Source organism: Schistocerca serialis, chromosome 1 (genome assembly GCF_023864345.2).
Source record: "Schistocerca serialis cubense isolate TAMUIC-IGC-003099 chromosome 1, iqSchSeri2.2, whole genome shotgun sequence".
In the NCBI taxonomy this organism is placed as follows: domain Eukaryota; kingdom Metazoa; phylum Arthropoda; class Insecta; order Orthoptera; family Acrididae; genus Schistocerca; species Schistocerca serialis.
The window spans coordinates 360,492,720-360,514,612 of NC_064638.1; the positions used below are offsets into that span (position 1 = coordinate 360,492,720).

Below are 21,893 nucleotides of genomic sequence, written 5' to 3' on the forward strand. Positions count from 1 at the left end.
ACATGTACCTTTGTGAACTTATTATTTCTGAGAACGCATGCTGTTACACCGTGATTACCTGTAAGTATCCACATTAATGCAATAAATGCTCAAAATTATGTCCGTCAACCTCAATGCATTTGGCAATACGTGTAATGACATTCCTCTCAACAGCGAGTAGTTCGCCTTCCGTAATGTTCGCACTTGCACTGACAATGCGCTGACGCATGTTGTCAGGCGTTGTCGGTGGATCACGATAGCAAATATCCTTCAACTTTCCCCATAGAGAGAAATACGGGGACATCAGATCCGGTGAACGTGCGGGCCATGGTATGATGCTTCGACGACCAATCCACCTGTCATGAAAGATGCTATTCAATACCGCTTCAACCGCACACGAGCTATGTGCCGGGTATCCATCAAGTTGGAAGTACATTGCCATTCTGTCATGCAGTGAAACATCTTGTAGTAACTGTTGTGTCTAGACAAGACAGCCTAGACACAATGAGAGGAAGCCGACAGGCACGCGCTAAGCCAAAGAGGGTGCGTGAGGTCTGAAACAGGATACGTAATGATTGCTATTAAGAAAAGTACGTAGCTTCTGGAATACTTAACTTTAATCCATCCTTGTGGTACATCTGGAGATTGTGGCGATACAAGTGAGACTCTTTAGATACATGCAACGTTACTAATAGCGCCTTGCTAGGTCGTAGCCATGGACTTAGCTGAAGGCTATTCTAACTATCTGCTCGGCAAAGGAGCGTGGCTTCGTCAGTGTAGTCGCTAGCAAAGTCGTCCGTACAACTGGGGCGAGTGCTATTCCGTATCTCGAGACCTGCCTTGTGGTGGCGCTCGGTCTGCGATCACACAGTGGCGACTCGCGGGTCCGACATGTACTAATGGACCGCGGCCGATTTAAAGCTACCACCTAGCAAGTGTGGTGTCTGGCGGTGACACCACAGTAACATCGGTAGAACATTACGTAGGAAATCAGCATACATTGCACCATTTAGATTGCCATCGATAAAATGGGGGCCAATTATCCTTCCTCCCACAATGCCGCACCATACATTAACCCGCAAAGGTCGCTGATGTTCCACTTTTCGCAGCCACCGTGGATTTTCCGTTGCCCAATAGTGCACATTATGCCGGTTTACGTTACCGCTGTTGGTGAATGACGCTTCGTCGCTAAATAGAACGCGCGCATAAAATTTGTCATCGTCCCGTAATTTCTCTTGTGCCCAGTGGCAGAACTGCACACGACGTTCAAAGTCGTCGCCATGCAATTCTTGGTGCATAGAAATATGGTACGGGTGCAGTCGATGTTGATGTAGCATTCTCAACAACGACGTTTTTGAGATTCCTGATTCTCGCACAATTTGTCTGCTACTGATGTGCGGATTAGCCGCGACAGCAGCTAAAACACCTACTTGGGCATCGTCATTTGTTGCAGGTCGTGGTTAACGTTTCACATGTGGCTGAACACTTCCTGTTTCCTTAAATAACGTAACTATCTGGCGAACGGTCTGGACACTTGGGTGATGTCGTCCAGAATACAGAGCAGCATACATAGCACACGCCCGTTGGGCATTTTGATCACAATAGCCATACATCAACACGATATCGACCTTTTCCGCAATTGGTAAACGGTCCATTTTAACACGGGTAATGTATCACGAAGCAAATACCGTCCGCACTGGCGGAATGTTACGTGATACCACGTACTTATACGTTTGTGACTATTACAGCGCCATTTATCACGAAGTGAAAAAAGTGGTCCAACTAAAACATTCGTATTTCTTTACGTACTACACGAATATGTAATAAAAATGGGGGTTCCTATTTTTAAAAACGCAGTTGATATTCGTTTGACCTATGGCAGCGCCATCTAGCGGGCCAACCATAGCGCCATCTGGTTTCCCCCTTGAAGCTAGACGAGTTTCGTTCTTAGTAGTTTTTTCGTTCGACACTTATTTCGTGAGATATTTGGCCCGGTCACTATCAATGGACCACCCTGTATGCCACTAACGGAATGATGTGCATTTCACCACAAAACTGACATATATAGCTATAAGTAATGAAAAAAATTTATTTACTTAACAGTTTAAGGCTCACCAGTTAGCGCAAGCTATGCCAAAGAGTATAAATTTCAAAGATAATTTATTCTTTGTTACACTATCATAGAATACATAAAACTCATTGGCTATTGTACAGTGTGTTGGGAAAATTATTGTGCAGTTGGAACATATGTTGGAAGTGATATTCACAAGCCACAACTGGCCTAACTTTATTCGAAAACACTTTCTGTATATGTGATAGTAATATGCTTCTCACATGCTCAGTTATATAGTCACAAACCAAGCGCGCATTGTGATACACTACAGAATTTACTGCTTCCTAAAGAAAAAAGGTCTGGTGTAGTAACGTTTTTCGAGATGACATATTCCCCAAAAAAGTCTCCTGGAATACACAAAGTGCTGTTAGCTGTGAGCACAGTAGCGGCTTCTTGTTGAAACCATGAATTGTTGACACACATGGCTAAGGACATAGTGGATCATTGAAAAATAACGTTTACCGTTCACGGTTTCTTCAAAAAATAAAGATCCAGTAATGCGTCATCTGAATGTTGCTAAGCACACTCCACTTTTCTGATCATACAATGGCATTTCAAGCAAAGCACGAGGATTCTCTGCTGATCATAATCGTGTGTTTTGTGTATTAAAATGACCAGAAAAGTGGAACCACACCTTGTCTCCAGGGAATGTGACATCAAGAATATCAGTGGTATTCATCTCCATAAAATATGTAGACCGTTTGCAGTAACGGATTGGCTTTTCACGATTTGCATCTTTCAGTTCTTGCACTGGTGTTACTTTAGACGGGAAAAATTTCAGTTTTTAGTTAAGTTCTCTATGTGCTGCTGCAAGCCCAATATAGTTTTCTCGTGTCGGCTTGGGCAATGACGTTGCTGGGCTCTGCTGCATAGAGTCAGAAATATCCAACAAATTATGTTCTTTTAGTTTAGCTGGTCTTCCAGTTCGTCAGGCTTCTAACGCAGCCTGCTAGCCATTTTCTCGAAATTTGTCAGTAAGTCGACGAACCAAAACAGGATGAAGTACAGCTGCTTCCGGGAACTTTTCAGCAAATGCCTCCAGCACTAAATGTGTGTACTTGCCGCCTTGTCGAAAACCATGTACAACAAGAAAAATACGTTCCTCAGTTGAAAACACCATAATTTAAATGCAAATTGAACATCTACACATTACACACTGTATTCAATAGCTTTCATCAAAGGAAACAAATTTTTCAGTGCTATGTAACAGTAGAACGAATTTTAAAATGAAAAATCCGTCCTGCCCACTTGTGTTCTGCCAACTTAGTTTCAAACTTCCAACGTAATCTAAAGGGTGACCAAAAAGTCCATTGACATTCTAAAATGCGCTACGTCACGAAATAATGTAGGCGCATAGGTAAAACTTGACACACAAGTCTGAAATGACATGGAATCTTATTGAAACCAAAAACGAGCGCAAAATCGGCCAACAGATGGTGCTGGACACCGACGAGTCATTCCTGTCGCATGAGAATCGTGTAGCTATAAAATGTGAGTGCGACGGGTACGAAGTACGCAGATATGTTACAGAGTCGTATCATCCCTAGCCTGTCTGATAAAAGCCTGCTGAAAGGTACTACTTTTATGCAGGATGCCGCTGTACGTGTGAAAGATATCTTGTGCACATCGTTTGGTGAGGAGCCGCCACGTCAGGCATACTCGACCTCCCTGATCCCCAGACCTTAATCCGTGTGGTTACGAGTACTGGCTGTGGGGTTTCCACAGTTGTCATTAGGGAAGCTAAAAGACAACATATGACGGCAGTTCCTCACAGTCTTACTGATATGTTGTACAGTGCTGTTCACAACATTATCGTTCGACTACAGGTATTGACGAACGGAATGGCCGCGCGGTTTGAGGCGTCACGCCATGGACTGCGCGGAGCCTCCCGCCAGAGGTTCGAGTCCTCCCTCGGACACGGGTGTGTGTGTGTGTGTTGTTCTTTGCATAGGTTAGTTTAAGTTAGTTTAAGTAATGTGTAAATCTAGGGACCGATGTCCTAAGCACTTTGGTCCCTTAGGAATTGACGCAATTTGAACTAAAGGTATTGTTGATGAAGCCGACATGTTGACCATTTGTTATAGCTTAAGGAACATTGTCTTAGCTAAACTTCAATTGTTACGCTATTTATTGCTTCTGTATCACCCCAAGTGTCATCTGTTGGTTGTTTTGTGCTCTTTGTTTTGGTTTCAATAAAACCCCATATCATATCAAGTATGTTTGTCAATTTTTATCTCTCCACCAACAGTTTTCTGTGAAGTATTGAAACCCCTACACTGTCCTTCACACGTATAAATCCCTGATTCTCCCCAGCCTTGACTGTGCAAATGTTGCATGGATCACTGCCCCTCCTTAGTTCTATAAGCCCCATCAGATCCTCGATCGCCATGCTCATCGCCTTGCTTTCCACATCCGCTTACCTTCCCCCACACTCATCAAATTCCCACCTCTCCTCACACTGTTCCATCAGCAAATTCGACTCCACCAATCCTACTGTATCCCCTCACGTTTCCAATCCTAGTGTGCTGCCCAACTCTTTGCATATCTCATCTGTCCTGAACCACGAAGTCCCCTGCAACATATACCAATCCTATCAACTCTGAATCATCCTACCCTATCCACCCCCAGGGCTCCCTCCCCCTCCTCGCCCCCTACCACATCTCCTCCTTTTCCCCTTTCCTGTCGCCCCACATCCCCTTTTCTTCTTCTATCTATAGCTCTGAATACCAGTTGCCACACTCTCCTTGCCCCTACAGCCACCGCTGTCTAATCATCACCTCTTACGATAACTCCGTCCTCATCACAAGCACTCTCCTATCTCCCTCCTTATCCTGGAGAATTTCGTACTTGTTACTGCCTTCCTTTTTCCGCCTCTGTCAATAATTGAATTGACCTACTTGTGGCACTGAATGATTTTTAAGTGAATTTCGTTATGAATCTTCACGCGTTGCTAAATTTGCACACTTTCATGGTAGGTCAACAACGGTAATCTACTATGACTGGTCTGACACAAACCGTTTCGCGGCCGAATGCGTATAATATTTTGCTAATTCGTAACGATCTGGGGTACTTAGTCTTACTAGAACAGTTGTGTTATCTCGGTAAGCTGAAATTCGTTTTTATTAGTACAGTTCATACTAATTAGCGTTTCTTCTTTCATTTATATCTTATATTTACGTGTTGTGTTTAACACACTAATCAGCATTAATACAGTCTTACACATGATTGAAAACAATCTGACAATGTTCGGATATGAAACTTCCTGGCAGATTAAAACTGTGTGCCGGACCGAGACTCGAACACGGGACCTTTGCCTTTCGCGGGCAAGTGCTCTACCAACTGAGCTACCCAAGCACGACTCACGCCCCGTCCTCACAGCTTTACTTCCACCAGTACCTCGCCTCCTACCTTCCAAACTTTACAGAAGCTCTCCTGCGAACCTTGCAGAACTAGCACTCCTGAAGGAAAGGATGTTGCGGAGACATGGCTTAGCCACAGCCTGGGGGATGTTTCCAGAATGAGATTTTCACTCTGCAGCGGAGTGTGCGCTGATATGAAACTTCATGGCAGATTAAAACTGTGTGCCGAACCGAGACTCGAACTCGGGACCTGGCGGAAGTAAAGCTGTGAGGTCGGGGCGTGAGTCGTGCTTGGGTAGCTCAGTTGGTAGAGCACTTGCCCGCGAAAGGCAAAGGTCCCGAGTTAGAGTCTCGGTCCGGCACACAGTTTTAATCTGCCAGGAAGTTTCATATCAGCGCACACTCCGCTGCAGAGTGAAAATCTCATTCTGGAAAGTTCGGATAGTTTGTCAATATCACGCCTGTGCATAGTATGTTGGTAGCACTTCGTCGCCTTGCCTGTTATGCTGTATGGCAGACTTCAAAGCTGTGCGGATCAGCTTAACGAAAAGGTGAGGGGTCTCGCTCGTTTTGCACACGACTGTACATCTGTAGTCCGTAGTCCAGTGCAAAGCGTCTTTTCGAATGGACTGGAGCTTCTTTAATTATGATAATGTCGTGCAGAATCCTTTATTTTTAATGGCAGTTTAATATGTGAAGCTCTGACGTGTTGCCACAATGTTGTCAACAGTTCGGAGAACGACAGGGGCGAAGCAGTAGTGTTCGAGACGAGAGAGAGGGACAGGGAGGTAGAGGGGATCCTGGAGAAGCCGCTGGAGTCGCTGCTGGACGAGGGGGTGGTGGCGGAGCTGGAGGCGCTGGGCGAGCCGCGGCTGGAGGCGCTGCTGCGCGGCCCGGCGCGGCTGCTGGTGGCCCGGCCGGCGGAGGTGCGCGCGGCGCTGGGGCGGCCCGTCTACGAGACGCTGAGCGTGCGCGCCGCGCACCTGCTGCGCCAGCTGCCCGCGCGCGTGCTGATGGCGCTGCGCCGCCTGCTGCGTCTGCCGCTGCGCGACGTGCTGCGCGCCGACCCCAGCCTCGAGCCGCTGCTGCGCAGCTTCATCAACGCGCCTGACAGGCCCGTCACCTGCGCGCCCGGCCAGGGCGTCGCCAGCGACGGCACCTGCCGCGACAAGTGGAAGCGGCACACCAGGTTCCTAACTACCTATACCTACAACTACTTGTGCTTTTACACACGTTCCATGTAGCGCATAAGAGTCCGCCTGTAACATAGCAAATACATTACGTACCAATGCACAAATGTATCCTCCTCTAATTTTTTTTCTACTTACATTTAATTATAATAACAATAATTAAAGGCTTCAACAAAATTTACAGAGAAGAATTTCACGCCATCCATCAGAGGACGTGAAATAAACTACACTACTGGCCATTAAAATTGCTACGCCGCGAAGATGACGAGCTACAGACGCGAAATTTAACCGACAGGAACAAGATGCTGCGATATGCATATGATTAGCTTTTCAGAGCATTCACACAAGGTTGGCGCCGGTGGCGACACCTACACCGTGCTGACATGAGCAAAGTTTCCAACCGATTTCTCATACACATACAGCAGTTCACCGGCGTCGCCTGGTGAAACGTCGTTGTGAAGCCTCGTGTAAGGAGAAGAAATGCGTACCATCACGTTTCCGACTTTGATAAAGATCGGATTGTAGCCTATTGCGATTGCGGTTTATCGTATCACGACATTGCTGCTCGTGTTAGTCGAGATCCAATGACTGTTAGCAGAAGATGGAATCGGTGGGTTCAGGAGGGTAATACGGAACGCCGTGCTGGATCCCAACGGCTTCGTATCACTAGCAGTCGAGATGACAGGCATCTTATCCGCATCGCTGTAACGGATCGTGCAGCCACGTCTCGATCCCTGAGTCAACAGATGGGGACGTTTGTAAGACAACAACCATCTGCACGAACGAACAGTTCGACAACGTTTGCAGCAGCACGGACCGTTACCTCGGAGACCGTGGCTGCGGTTACCCTTGACGTTGCATCACAGACAGGAGGGCCTGCGATGGTGTACTCAACGACGAACCTGCGTGCATGAATGGCAAAACGTACGTTTTTCCGGATGAATCCAGGTTCTGTTTACATCATCATGATGGTCGCATCCGTGTTTGGCGACGTCGCGGTGAATGCACATTGGAAGCGTGTATTCGTCATCGCCATACTGGCGTATCACCCGGCGTTATGGTATGGGGTGCCATCCGTTACACGTCTCGGTCACCTCTTGTTCGCATTGACATTTCAGATGTGTTACGACCCGTGGCTATACTCTTCATTCGATCCCTGCAAAACCTTACATTTCGGCAGGATAATGCACGACCGCATGTTGCAGGTTCTGTACGGGCCTTTCTGGATACAGAAAATGTTCGACTGCTGCCCTGGCCAGCACATTCTCCATATTTCTCACCAACTGGAAACGTCTGGTCAATGGTGGCCGAGCAACTGGCTCGTCACAATACGCCAGTCACTACTCTTGATGAACTCTGGTATCATGTAGAAGCTGCATGGGCAGCTGTACCTGTACACGCCATCCAAGTTCTGTTTGACTCAATACCCAGGCATACCAAGCCCGTTATTACGGCCAGAGGTGGTTGTTCTGGGTACTGATTTCTCAGTATCTAAACACCCAAAATGCGTGAAAATGTAATCACATGTCAGTTTTAATATAATATATTTGTCCAATGAATATCCGTTTATCATCTGCATTTCTTCTTGGTGTAGCAATTTTAATGGCCAGTAGTGTATTTGTTTTGAACTGCAATTAAAGTAGGAGGGAGCAACTGAAATGACACTAGACAGCTGGACGACACCGTTAGTGTAAGAACGGAAGGTAGTTAGCCCTCTAGTCAAGGTGCAGCACAGCCATTATAAGTAGAACGTCATGAGCGCTCTGTTAGCTTTGTAGTCTTTGTCACACGGTTTTACCAAAACTAAAATCCATTCGAACAGGCCTTGGAAGGCCGAACGGTACCGACCGGTCGCCGTGTCATCCTCAGACCACAGGCGAAACTGGATATGGATATGGAGGAGCATGTGGTCAGCACGCCGCTCTTCCGGCCACATGTCAGTTTACGACACCGGAGCCGCTACTTCTCAATCAAGTAGCTCCTCAGTCTGGCTCACTAGGGCTGAGTGCACCCCGCTTGCCAACAGCGCTCGGCAGACCGGATGGTCACCCGTCCAAGTGCTAGCCCAACCCGACAGCGCTTAACTACACTGATCTGACGGGAGCCGATGTTACCACTGCGGCAAGGCCGTTTTACAGAAACTATTCATAAAAAAATTTGTTTTTTGCGTTACATGTAGGTTTGTACCTCAGCTTCATGGTGAACTGTCCGTAGTTATTGTGATACTCTCACACAAGTCAGACGCTGCGCGAAATTGGATAAAGTTTGCAATGAAAAATGTGGGTCGCTATGATTTCACGCTTGGTGCTTATTACACCATATGTTGCTCTAAATGAGGTTTAGCTAAGATACTGAATTTTTCTTTAGATTTTGGAGGAGATTTCTATCTCATAACATACCTCATATTTCCTAAACCGTTCGAGATATCGATGCGAGATTTTGGCAGGTGATAGTACGCAAAGTTGAAAGTATTTTGCTATATGCTTAACATACGGAGCTTTCTTATCTACGTCGATATACCCGAAGCTACAGTTTTTATTTAATTTTTTTCGACCAGTATTATAATTTTTAAAAAGTCACCAATAGCTAGTGAACAGAGAATTTGCTAGTATGACAATAAACGTGAAATTTCTCATCTTATGTTACAGCAAACCGACACAAGGAGGTTTTCCGTAAGGTATTGACCACTCTGGTCACTTATTGTTTGTTTAATAAGACACTCTGTTTCAAGATTCTATCGCAATAGCTACTGCAAGATGAGTTTCTGCAATATATACGCTGTATTGGTGAAAAGCAAAATTATACTGGTCAACAAGAGAAATATAAGCGTTCCTCATAACTAACCATTTTTAAAAGAGAAAAGTTAATGACTCAGACACAAAAAAGTCGGCAGCTCTGTACCAATTTTGCTGCAATCGTGTAACCCATCGCATTTTTAATTCACGACCGGAACAGACACTTACCAAAGGATTTTCTCCCTGTATTTCAGCTTCGAAATCTGAAAGTAATTCGCAGCATCACCTTAATTATTTTTAATGTTTTATAGATATATTATATATTTTTATAATCTATTTTAAACTTAATGCATAGTCTCCAGTGATTCATAAGGTAATGACGATCGTGCTTTTATAACATTGTTATCAACAGATACACAGCCACCAAATTCGTTGTTTCTTATAGAACAGTAATGCCCTTCTGCCGCAAAGTAGAACTAACGTAATAAAACTCTTTCGTAACTCTGACGCTGTGAACACACTGACGACTTGCAGAACATAGCCAACTATTAGTCAAAGGTAATATCACTGATGAATTAAAAAACATTTGTGGAAAGAATATTCGCTCCCTCACTCTACACGGGAACAGGAATGATTAGACTGTACGATATTTGCTACACTTTTTCATATGTCAGATATAATTGAGGTGTAGAAAGAAGATCCTTTGGTAAGTTCTAGTCCCGGCTGTTAATTATTAAAGATACACTACGCTATCGGATTCCTCAGAAATTGCAACAGAATTGCAGATTTATTTTCATCCAAGTTGTTAAACTTTTTGTCTAAAACTCGCACTGATGACGCTTTTCAGAAAGAGAGTAGGTTAACAATTCAGACCAAAATAAATAGTTCCTTTTGTTGCGGTTTCAGAGTGATCTTGTACCCAATGTCTTTATAATAATGAACAAGTGTTATTGAAATTGATCAAATTATATTCTTTCTGCATCTTAAACCTCCTGAAACAGTGTTTTATTAAGTGAGGAACTGAGGGTGAATCAAGTCAACAGCTTGCGAAGAAGTAAAATAAACGCGTAATTTCTTCGCTTAGGTTGTTGCAAAAGCTCACAACAAATCTCGTTTCACCGCCTACCAACGGTCCTTAAAAATTAAATTGTTTCATTACTTTACTAACCGCTTGACACTATTCATTAAAATTAAAACAGATTATGAATATATACACTCCTGGAAATTGAAATAAGAACACCGTGAATTCATTGTCCCAGGAAGGGGAAACTTTATTGACACATTCCTGGGGTCAGATACATCACATGATCACACTGACAGAACCACAGGCACATAGACACAGGCAACAGAGCATGCACAATGTCGGCACTAGTACAGTGTATATCCACCTTTCGCAGCAATGCAGGCTGCTATTCTCCCATGGAGACGATCGTAGAGATGCTGGATGTAGTCCTGTGGAACGGCTTGCCATGCCATTTCCACCTGGCGCCTCAGTTGGACCAGCGTTCGTGCTGGACGTGCAGACCGCGTGAGACGACGCTTCATCCAGTCCCAAACATGCTCAATGGGGGACAGATCCGGAGATCTTGCTGGCCAGGGTAGTTGACTTACACCTTCTAGAGCACGTTGGGTGGCACGGGATACATGCGGACGTGCATTGTCCTGTTGGAACAGCAAGTTCCCTTGCCGGTCTAGGAATGGTAGAACGATGGGTTCGATGACGGTTTGGATGTACCGTGCACTATTCAGTGTCCCCTCGACGATCACCAGTGGTGTACGGCCAGTGTAGGAGATCGCTCCCCACACCATGATGCCGGGTGTTGGCCCTGTGTGCCTCGGTCGTATGCAGTCCTGATTGTGGCGCTCACCTGCACGGCGCCAAACACGCATACGACCATCATTGGCACCAAGGCAGAAGCGACTCTCATCGCTGAAGACGACACGTCTCCATTCGTCCCTCCATTCACGCCTGTCGCGACACCACTGGAGGCGGGCTGCACGATGTTGGGGCGTGAGCGGAAGACGGCCTAACGGTGTGCGGGACCGTAGCCCAGCTTCATGGAGACGGTTGCGAATGGTCCTCGCCGATACCCCAGGAGCAACAGTGTCCCTAATTTGCTGGGAAGTGGCGGTGTTGTTTCCTACGGCACTGCGTAGGATCCTACGGTCTTGGCGTGCATCCGTGCGTCGCTGCGGTCCGGTCCCAGGTCGACGGGCACGTGCACCTTCCGCCGACCACTGGCGACAACATCGATGTACTGTGGAGACCTCACGCCCCACGTGTTGAGCAATTCGGCGGTACGTCCACCCGGCCTCCCGCATGCCCACTATACGCCCTCGCTCAAAGTCCGTCAACTGCACATACGGTTCACGTCCACGCTGTCGCGGCATGCTACCAGTGTTAAAGACTGCGATGGAGCTCCGTATGCCACGGCAAACTGGCTGACACTGACGGCGGCGGTGTACAAATGCTGCGCAGCTAGCGCCATTCGACGGCCAACACCGCGGTTCCTGGTGTGTCCGCTGTGCCGTGCGTGTGATCATTGCTTGTACAGCCCTCTCGCAGTGTCCGGAGCAAGTATGGTGGGTCTGACACACCGGTGTCAATGTGTTCTTTTTTCCATTTCCAGGAGTGTATAATCTATCTTTAACTCATTAAAAGATCATTAGGGTAGAGAACTTCACCATTTCACTACGAACGGGGATAGGTAAATATATACGGTGCACTACTTGTTGCGACTTATTTTCATATTTCTCAGCTCGAACCGGGGAGAAAATCCTTTCCTAAGTTTCTATTTTAGTCATTCACTAGTAAGAATACGATGTGTTACAGGATTCTGCCGAAATTGCTACAGAATTGGCGATGTATTTTTCTTTGAATTGTTAACCATTTATCTTTTGAAGAAGCTTCACAATTTATGAGGAATGCCTTCATTTCTCTTTTTGACAGGTTCAGTTTTGCTTTTACGTCTTAACACAGTATAATTTGCGCAAACTCATCTTGCAGTAGCTATTGTGACAGAATCTTGAAACAGAGCGTCTTATTAAACAAACAGTAAGCAACATCATTGTGTCGGCTTGCTGTAACGAAAGTACTTTCACGTTTATTTTCGTACTGGCAAATTCTCTTTCTACTTTCTATCGATGACTTTTTTAAAATTACAATATTGGTTGAAGAAAATAAATAAAAGCTTTAGCTTCGGCTATATTGACGTAAATAAGCAAGTTCCGTATGTTAACCGTATAGCAAAATACTTTCCTATTCGCATATTTTCACCTGCCAAAATCTCGTATCGTTATTTCGAATAGTTTAGGAGATAAGAGGTATGTTATGAATATTTCAATCTCGCGTGGGTGTGGTCGAAGTGCTACATAAATTACATTTTCTCGAGATTGGAGACAGAGACCTCCTCCCAAGTCTAAAGAAAAATTCAAAATATTAGCTAAATTTCATTAGCAGCAACATGTCGTGTAATATGCACCAAACGCAAAAGCACAGCGACCCATATTTTTCATTGCAAACTTCTCGAATTTCGGGCAGCGTCTTACTTAAATGACAATATCACAGTAAGTGTGGCCATCAACGAAACGATGGGCACTTCACTTTGAACATGACATACGAAGCTATCACTAATGTGAAAATCATTTTTTTCTGATCAGTTTCTGTAAAATCGTTTAGGGAATATCGCAAGGCGTGCGCCTCGATTCCGTTAGCACAGCACGCCGAAATTTTGGCAACTACATCATCTTTTTGGGACTCGATAGTGAAGGAGGCAATTGAGATTCGCTTAACGACCAATTTAATTAATAGAGAGAGTGGTTTCAACCTTGATAATTTATGGATTCCGGCACTTGGTGTAATAAACTCACAAAGACGTCGTCAGTGCAACTGACAATAACTTATCGACATGCCAACACAGATCGACTGCGGAGTCATATATGTAACTCGAGCATTGTGCACGTCTCTGCCGCCGACCAACGTCTCTGGCGCATTTGCATCTGTGGCCACATGCGCAGTTGCGCGGTACACGAGTATAAAGGGACGAAGCGAGCACTGGAGCGGCAGTCTTGCGGCTCACTCTGAAGATGGCTGAACGTTATACAGCCGAAATATTAGAAGAAGAAGGAGAATTCTTGCGGCTGCACACCCGAAACTTAATGGAACAGTTTTTGCGCCGGCAATACCTGAAGATTCACATCAAAGAAAGTCTCGTTCATTCTGGCTTACCGGCAGCCGCGAGACCGCAAAATCAGACCCCTCGCACTGGGATCCACTGTGCAAGTAGCCCGCTTTCTTCTTGTGCGTACCCTACATATGGAACCCAGAGAGTCGCTTAGAGTACGAAGGCGAGAGTGAAGTAGCCGGAAGTTATACACTGAGGCGACAGAAGACGTGAGTTAGAGATATGCATATATGCAGATGGCAGTAGTATTGCGTACACAAGGTATGAAAGGGTAGTGCATTGGCGGAGCTGTCCTTTGTACTGAGGTGATTCATGTGAAAAGGTTTCCAACCTGATTATGGTTGCACGATGGGAACTAACAGACTGAGCGCGGAGCTAGGTGCACGTTATATTCCATTTCGGAAATCTTCAGGAAATTCAGTATTCCGAAGTCTGCAGTGTCAAGAGCGTGCCGAGAATACCAAATTTCAGGCATTACCTCTCACCACGGACGACGCAGAGGCCGACGGCCTTCACTTAACGACCGAGTGCAGCATCGTTTGCGTAGAGCTGTCGGCAATAATGGACAAGCAACACTGCGTGAAATGACAGCATAAATCTATATGGGACGTACGATGAACGTATCCGTTTGGACAGTGCGACGAAATCTGGCATTAATGGACTCTGGCAGCAGAGGTCCGACGCGAATGCCTCTGCTAATAGCATGACATCGCCTGTAGTGCCTCTCCTCGGCTCGAGACTGTATTGCTTGGACCCTAGACGACTGAAAAACTGTGGCCTGGTCAGATGAGTCCCGATTTCAGTTGGTAAGAGCTGATGGTTGGTTTCACGTGTGGCGCAGACCTCACGAAGCTATGAACCCAAGTTGTCGACAAGACACGGAGCATGGGTAGCTCTATAATGGTGCGAGCTGTGGTTAACAGGAATGAACTGAGTCCTCTGGTTCAACTGAACCGATCATTGATTGGAAATGGTTATGTTCGGCTACTTGGAGACCATTTTCACCCATTCATGGACTTCATATTACCAAACAACGATCGAATTTTTGTGAATGATAGTGCGTCCTGTCAACAGACCACAATTGTTCGCGATTGGTTTCAAGAACATTCCGGACAATTCGGGAGAATGGTTTGGCCACCCAAATCGCTCTACATGAATCCCATCGAACGTTTGTAGGACTTAACCGAGAGGTCAGTTCGTGCACAAAATCCAGCACCGACTATACTTTCGCAGTTATGGACGGCTATAGAGGCAGCGTGGCTCGGTGTTTCTGCAGGGGATCTCCAACGACTTGTTTAGTACATGTCACATCGGGTTGCCGCACTGCACCAGGCAAAAGGAGGTCAGACACGATATCAGTAGGTATCCCATGACTTGTGTCACCTCAGAACGTGTCGTTTGTGCAGTAGCGCAAGAAATATCTCGATTGTTCTAGACGAATCTTCACGTAGGTAGTAGACCTTCTCGTCAGCTTAAAAGCGCGCAGAACGGCTATGGCGAAGGGGAATCCCCGTACTGGTCTGCTTACAATAGATCGAGGTATCGCACAAACACATAAAATAGTCCCAGGAGTTCTTAACCCTATAGGTTAGGGACTATTTTATTTGTGACCTAAAGAAGGTAATTGAGGACAATACCTAATCGATCAGATTTCCCTGGTCCAACTCGTGCGTTTTCATTCAGTTCCAAAAGCGGTTACATCTGCTGTGATCACGAGTGCGGAAGCGTATGTTCAGTGGAGGGGCACCAGCAAAGGTGTTGGAGCGATCTAAAGTAGAAGTCGCAAGTGGGCTAACTGAGAGGCAGGTCACGTAGATGCGCGCTAGGCAAAAATGTTCATTTCGGATGTAATATAGTATTTTCCGAATACTATCGCTTTTCAGGCACTGTTTCGAGTGTCCGATACACCATCTGAGCAACGAGAGGCTATTCCTCAAATATTACACGCAGTAACGTGCACGAGTAGAAAATGACTCTGAATGTGGGTACTGTTGTGGTTGGCAGAAGAGCCAACACCGTGTTACTAGAGGAGGCCGAAATGCACGCGTTTTAGCTCACGCAGGCTGGCGCGAGGTCTGGAACAGGACAAGGAAATTAGAATTTAGAAAAACGGACATAGCTGGTGGAATACTTAACTTTAATCCATTAATGATGAACGTCGCTTGACGGTACATGATTCACAATATCAATAGTAACTGAATATGGCGCCTTGCTAGGTCGTAGCAAATGACGTAGCTGAAGGCTATGTTAAACTATCGTCTCGGCAAATGAGAGCGTATTTTGTCAGTGAACCATCGCTAGCAAAGTCGATTGTACAACTGGGGCGAGTGCTAGGAAGTCTCTCTAGACCTGCCGTGTGGCGGCGCTCGGTCTGCAATCACTGATAGTGGCGACACGCGGGTCCGACGTATACTAACGGACCGCGGCCGATTTAAAGGCTACCACCTAGCAAGTGTGGTGTCTGGCGGTGACACCACATTCCTCCCCCGCAAATCGGCGTACGATTGTGGTATAAGACTTCCGCCCAGCGTGGGGAGGACCCCATGTTGACGTATGCGACGAGGTGGAGAGCCTAACAACAGGCGAGGCTGTGCCACCCGCACCCTGCCATTCGGACCGCTGGGAGCTAGGAAACGCCTGAAAACCTGCTCCAGGGTGCACGCCACCATGCGGTGTATGCGCCCGTAGAGAGACAGGAGGGGCCGAAGGGTCGACGTCCATCGGGCCGGGGCACCCGACGGGCGAAGACGACACATGGTCCGGAGCGGGCAAGAGTTCCATGTCGGAGGACAACTGGTCCCGGGAAGCGATCGGCGGCGCGTGACCCAGGGAGGCGCCCGGCGTTTGCAGCGAAGCGTCCACTGCGGGCGTCGCCGGCGGGAGAACAGGCGGCGGCGCGTCGCCGTGGGGCAAAATGGAAGGCAGCGTCGGTAACACCTGGGGCTGAGGCGAGCCAGTAGATGGGTCCCCAGCGCGCTGACCGGACGGCACCGTCGCTGAAAGTGGACGGCGAGCGGCAGATCCCGTGCGACGACAGAGGCGCAGCTGGTTTAGATGCCGGCGCATCTCACCAGAGGCCCCCAAAACCAGATACATAGCGCCTCCGAGGCAGCGAAGAATGCGCCCTTCGAGTCAACACTGTGAACCTCGGTAGTGGCGGTAGTAGACAACGTCGCCCGGGGCAAAAGCAGTTGTCTGCCGCTTCACAGGAACCTGATGCGGCGGATGTAGCAAAGACATCAAGGTTCGATGAGAGCGACCGTGGAGCAACTCAGCCGGCGAGCGACCATCTCGGGGTTGAGCGCGATACGAGGACAAAAAGAGCAATAACGCGTCCTCCCGAGAATGCGACTCTTCAACATCTGTGACTTGAAAGTCCTGACCAATCATTCAGCAGCACCATTTGACTGTGGCAAAAACGGCGCGGACGTCAGATGTTGAATACCATTGGCCTTGCAGAATGACTGAAATTCTTCGGACATGAATTTTGGGCCATTGTCGGAAACAATAGTCTGTGGAAGACCTTCCATGCAAAAGATAGCAGATAACGCTTGGATGGTGGCAGATGACGTCGTGGAAGACATCCAGACAACAAAAGGAAAATTACTGAATGAATCTACCACAACCAACCATCGAGCATTCCAGAATGGACCAGCAAAATCGAGGTGTAAGCGTTGCCAAGGGGAAGTGGCTTTTGGCCATGCAAAGAATTTCCGCGGTGGTGCTGATTGTTGTTCGGCACACACCATGCAAGAAGAGCACATGTTCGTAATCGCGGCATCGATTCCAAACCAAGTACAGTGCTGACGAGCAAGTTGTTTCGTTCTCACTATACCCCAATGTCCTTGGTGGAGAAGCTGTAAGACAGAGGACTGTAACGAACGTGGGACCACGACACTGGACTGATTATTATCAGAACACAACAGCAAAACACCACGTCGAACAAAAAGTCTCTCCTTGTGAGCAAAAAATCGGCGAACCAACGGGTCCCCGATCCGTGACTTTGACAAGGGCCATTGCGTAGCAGCAAAACGCAGAATGGTAGCAAGGACGGGGTCGGCAGCTGTGGCTGTAGCTACACGACGAAAATCAATCGGAAACGATTCGACCACGTCATCGGTTTCCGCATCAATGAACATGCAAGCAAGTTCGGGGGAATCAAATGCCCTATCCTCAGCAACAGGCAAGCGGGACAACGCATCGGCATTAGCAGTGGACCGATACAAGATATCGTAGCGGTACTGCGAGAGGAAAATAGACCAGCGAATGAATTTCTGCGCTGTACGTGGAGGTACAGGCTTGGTCGGATGAAAAAGCGATGTCAAAGGTTTGTGGTCTGTGATTATGGTAAAGTGACGACCATACAAGAAATCATGAAACTTTGTAACACCAAATACGAGAGCCAATACTTCTTTCTCGATCTGTGAATAATTTCTTTGCGCAAACGAGAGCAATTTGGACGCAAAGGCAATAGGACGATCGTGCGATCCATCTTTGTGCGCAAGCACAGCACCGATCCCGAAATCCGAGGCATCCACCATCAACAAAAGGTGCTTCTGGGGATCGAATGGCGTAAGGCAAGTATTGGAAAGCAACGCCGATTTCAACTGGCGAAAGGCGCGTTCGCATTCCATCGTCCAGACGAACGGAACACCTTTACGGTTTAAGCGATGAAGCGGAGCTGAAATGGAAGAGGCATATGGCACATATCTGTTATAGTAATTTATTTTTCCCAGCACACTCTGTAGCTGCTTCAAATTCTGCGGCGAAGGCAAGTCTTGTATGGCACGAAGGTGCGTGGGACTGGGATGTATGCCTTGGGCATTGAGTACATGTCCCAGGTATGGCAAGTCACGAGCAAAAAACACACATTTGTCCTTCCGCAAGCGAAGACCATTTTGTCGCAAGTCCTGAAATAATGTTCTGAGATGGGCTAAATGTTCTTCTTCCGTCTTTTCGGAGATCACAATATCGTCCAGATACTTTGCTGCAGTAGGGACCGACGCACAAACAGTTTGTAGATATTTCTGAAACAGTGTAGGGGCGGATGCACACCCGAATGGCAGTCGTTTGAATTGATACAACCCAAGAGGCGTGTTAACCACCAAAACGCGCTGGGATTCTTCGTCCACCGGTATTTGCAAGTACGCATCTGCGACGTCCAACTTCGAAAAATATATCTTCCAAGCGGGGTATGGGAAAAGTTGCAATTACTAGTTGTGGATTCACTGTTGCCTTGAAGTCCACACAAAGTCTCAATTTTCCTGAAGGTTTTGGCAAAATTATTAAGGGTCATGCCCAGAGAGAAGCCTGCACACGTTCAATGACACCTTGTGATTCCAAATCGTGTAATGTTTTTGCGACCTCATCACGCAATGCGTGGGGAACATTGCGCACTCTGAAAAATTTCGGTTGCACGTTTACTTTCAGTTCCAAATGTGCTTTATAGTTCTTAGCGCAACCAAGGCCTGGTGCAAAAATGTCTGCAAATTCTTCACACGAGAAACACTGTCAGAAGGCACAGTCTGGTACACTGATAGGACCTGATTTACTGCAGACAAGTTAAACAACTGAAATAAATCGAAACCAAACAAGTTCACTGCAGAAGAAGAACAAAGGACGTAAAATGACACAAGTTTTGTTTGTCCCTTGTATGTTGCAAGAAGGCTGCACTGTCCTAACACAGGGATCTCTTGACCTGAATAGCTAGTTAAGTTAACATTTGCGGCACGCAACGGAGGTGTGCCCAGCAGTTTGTAAGTGTCTTGATTGATCAGTGAAACTGCAGCCCCGGTATCGAGCTGGAATGGTATCACTTTGCCGTTAATGTCCAAGTCCACAAAAAGTTTATTGTCCTGCTGACGACAAGAGCGACTGTCTCGAGCAACGTGAACTAACACTGGTTCAAAATCACTTGCGACTTGACAGGATTTCCAGCGATGTTGATGCACACTATTTGTGGGACGAACACAGTCACTGTTAGAGAGAGTGGCACTGGGCGGAGTGGAATGAACTACATGAATTTCCATGGGCGAAGTTTCACGAGCCTGAGTATCCTTGGTTCGATTCTGATTCTGGCGCGAAGCAAAGGGCCTGGAATGGTTTTGAGCTTCTGATCTGAGCTTTTCTGGCAAACACTCTGAACATGTCCTTTTTTATTACAATAAAAGCAAATAGCTTGGCGTGACTGGCGATTCTCACGTGAACGTCTAGTAGCGCACCGCGAGCAGGATTTTAGCACTGCATTTGCTCGCCGGCGGGGCACACGTGGCTGAGAACCTGGCAGCAGCTGCGCGGCCGGGCGCGAGGGCTGTTTACTGCTCCGTACAACTCGCCCGGCGGGCCAGTTAACCTGACACACGGCTGGTGAAGTTTCAAATGATTTCTGAGCAAAGTCAAGTGTGTCCTGCCGATCCAATATGTCCATCACTTGTTGAAGGGAGGGATTGACTAGTTTCAAAATCTGTTCCCTTATACGTGCATCAGAAACGTTCTGTGCAATTGCATCACGTACCATAGTATCTGAATAAAGGAGTCCACATTGACACTCAAAAGCACAATCCCTAGTAAGGCCTTGCAAGGTTGCAACCCACTCCCGATTAGTGTGACCTGCCATACGTTTTGTATGAAAGAAGGTATACCGTTTGGCAACTACATTGACTGATTCTTTGAAATATGCATCCAATGCAGACAAAATTTCTTTGTAGGACAGAGTTGCTACATCACGTCGGGGAAATAATTTGACTATCACACGGTACGTGTTCACCCCGACTGATGATAACAAAAAAGGCTGCCACTCGTTACCTTGAATTCTGTAGGTGGCGAGATGGAATCCAAATTGGCGTGACCACTCCGTCCAGCTTTCCAGTGCAGCATCAAAAGGTCGAAAAGTTGGTGCAACTGCGTGTTGTGGCTGCGTTAGCGGTGGAGCGGCGGCTGGTGCATCGTGTTGCATTGCACGTTGACCCTGGACGAGCTGTCCAAGGGCATCCAGTAATGCCTGCGTCTGCTGATTCTTTAAGCGATAAAATTCGGACAGTACATTTGGAGATTGTGGCGAAGCCATTACACAAGTAAAGCAGGGCAATATCGATAAGAACGCGGTTTTGCCTCGTCGCCAATGTTGTGGTTGGCAGGAGAGCCAACACCGTGTTACTAGAGGAGGCCGAAATGCACGCGTTTTAGCTCACGCAGGCTGGCGTGAGGTCTGGAACAGGACAAGGAAATTAGAATTTAGAAAAACGGACATAGCTGGAGGAATACTTAACTTTAATCCATTAATGATGAACGTCGCTCTTGATGGTACATGATTCACAATATCAATAGTAACTGAATATGGCGCCTTGCTAGGTCGTAGCAAATGACGTAGCTGATGGCTATGCTAAACTATCGTCTCGGCAAATGAGAGCGTAATTTGTCAGTGAACCATCGCTAGCAAAGTCGGTTGTACAACTGGGGCGAGTGCTAGGAAGTCTCTCTAGACCTGCCGTGTGGCTGATAGTGGCGACACGCGGGTCCGACGTATACTAACGGACCGCGGCCGATTTAAAGGCTACCACCTAGCAAGTGTGGTGTCTGGCGGTGACACCCCAGGGACAAGTATCATTTCCAACTGTGATGGTTATTAAAGCGACGGTAGGCGGATGGGTAAGTGCTTTCGGCACGTGACTTAGCGCCTGCAAGATTTCTGATTTTTGTATCTTCGAAAGATTAAATACGCAGGTGACTGGCTGGTAGCGTGATGAAAATACTGAACACCTATCCTTTATTAAGGTTTACTATCCGCAGACGAGAAAGAGTGTAGTTTAGTATCATTATTGAAAGATCTGCGAGGCGGTACAAAAATGATCAATTCGAGTGAAAGTTATTCACATATTATTTTTCCGTGTTGTTACTGTGTTCAAGTACAAAGGGCTTGAGATAGATTTCTGGAGTTCTAGAAATGGCTAACGTGAGTAAAGCTTCCCTTCATAGTCAGAAGAATTATATTTAACATGCGGATGGAAATATCACACAAGGCACGTAAGTGAACGCGTTCTCCTGATACCACTGCCTTTCTTGTGCTCTCGTCATAAACAATAGGTGCCAAACGCCACTGTAACTGTCAGTCCACCGCTATTTTAACTGCTGGTTTATTAGTGGGCAACCGTTATTGCATTTCTGTTATTTTTATTCGTGGCTAACCAGCCCTGCTTCCCAGCATACCTTAATATAATTATGATTTGGTTACGAGTGCGCTTTAGCGGGGCTTTCCTTGAGTGCCTTTTAGACGAGATGGCGAAATTGCAGGGTTTGCAGCGGTAGCGGGAATTCACAAACATGAGGTGGCTGTT

The 21,893-nt window shown here is 46.8% G+C and overlaps 1 protein-coding gene across 1 annotated transcript in view; it reads left to right on the forward strand.

Annotated features, from left to right (window-relative positions):
• Positions 1 to 21,893, forward strand: part of LOC126457506 (uncharacterized) — a 49,683-nt gene that overhangs the window by 18,362 nt on the left and 9,428 nt on the right. Inside the window, exon 2 of the mRNA XM_050093837.1 lies at positions 6,182 to 6,640. Within this exon, the coding sequence (XP_049949794.1) occupies positions 6,182 to 6,640 (459 nt within the window). The remainder of the gene's footprint in view (positions 1 to 6,181; positions 6,641 to 21,893) is intronic.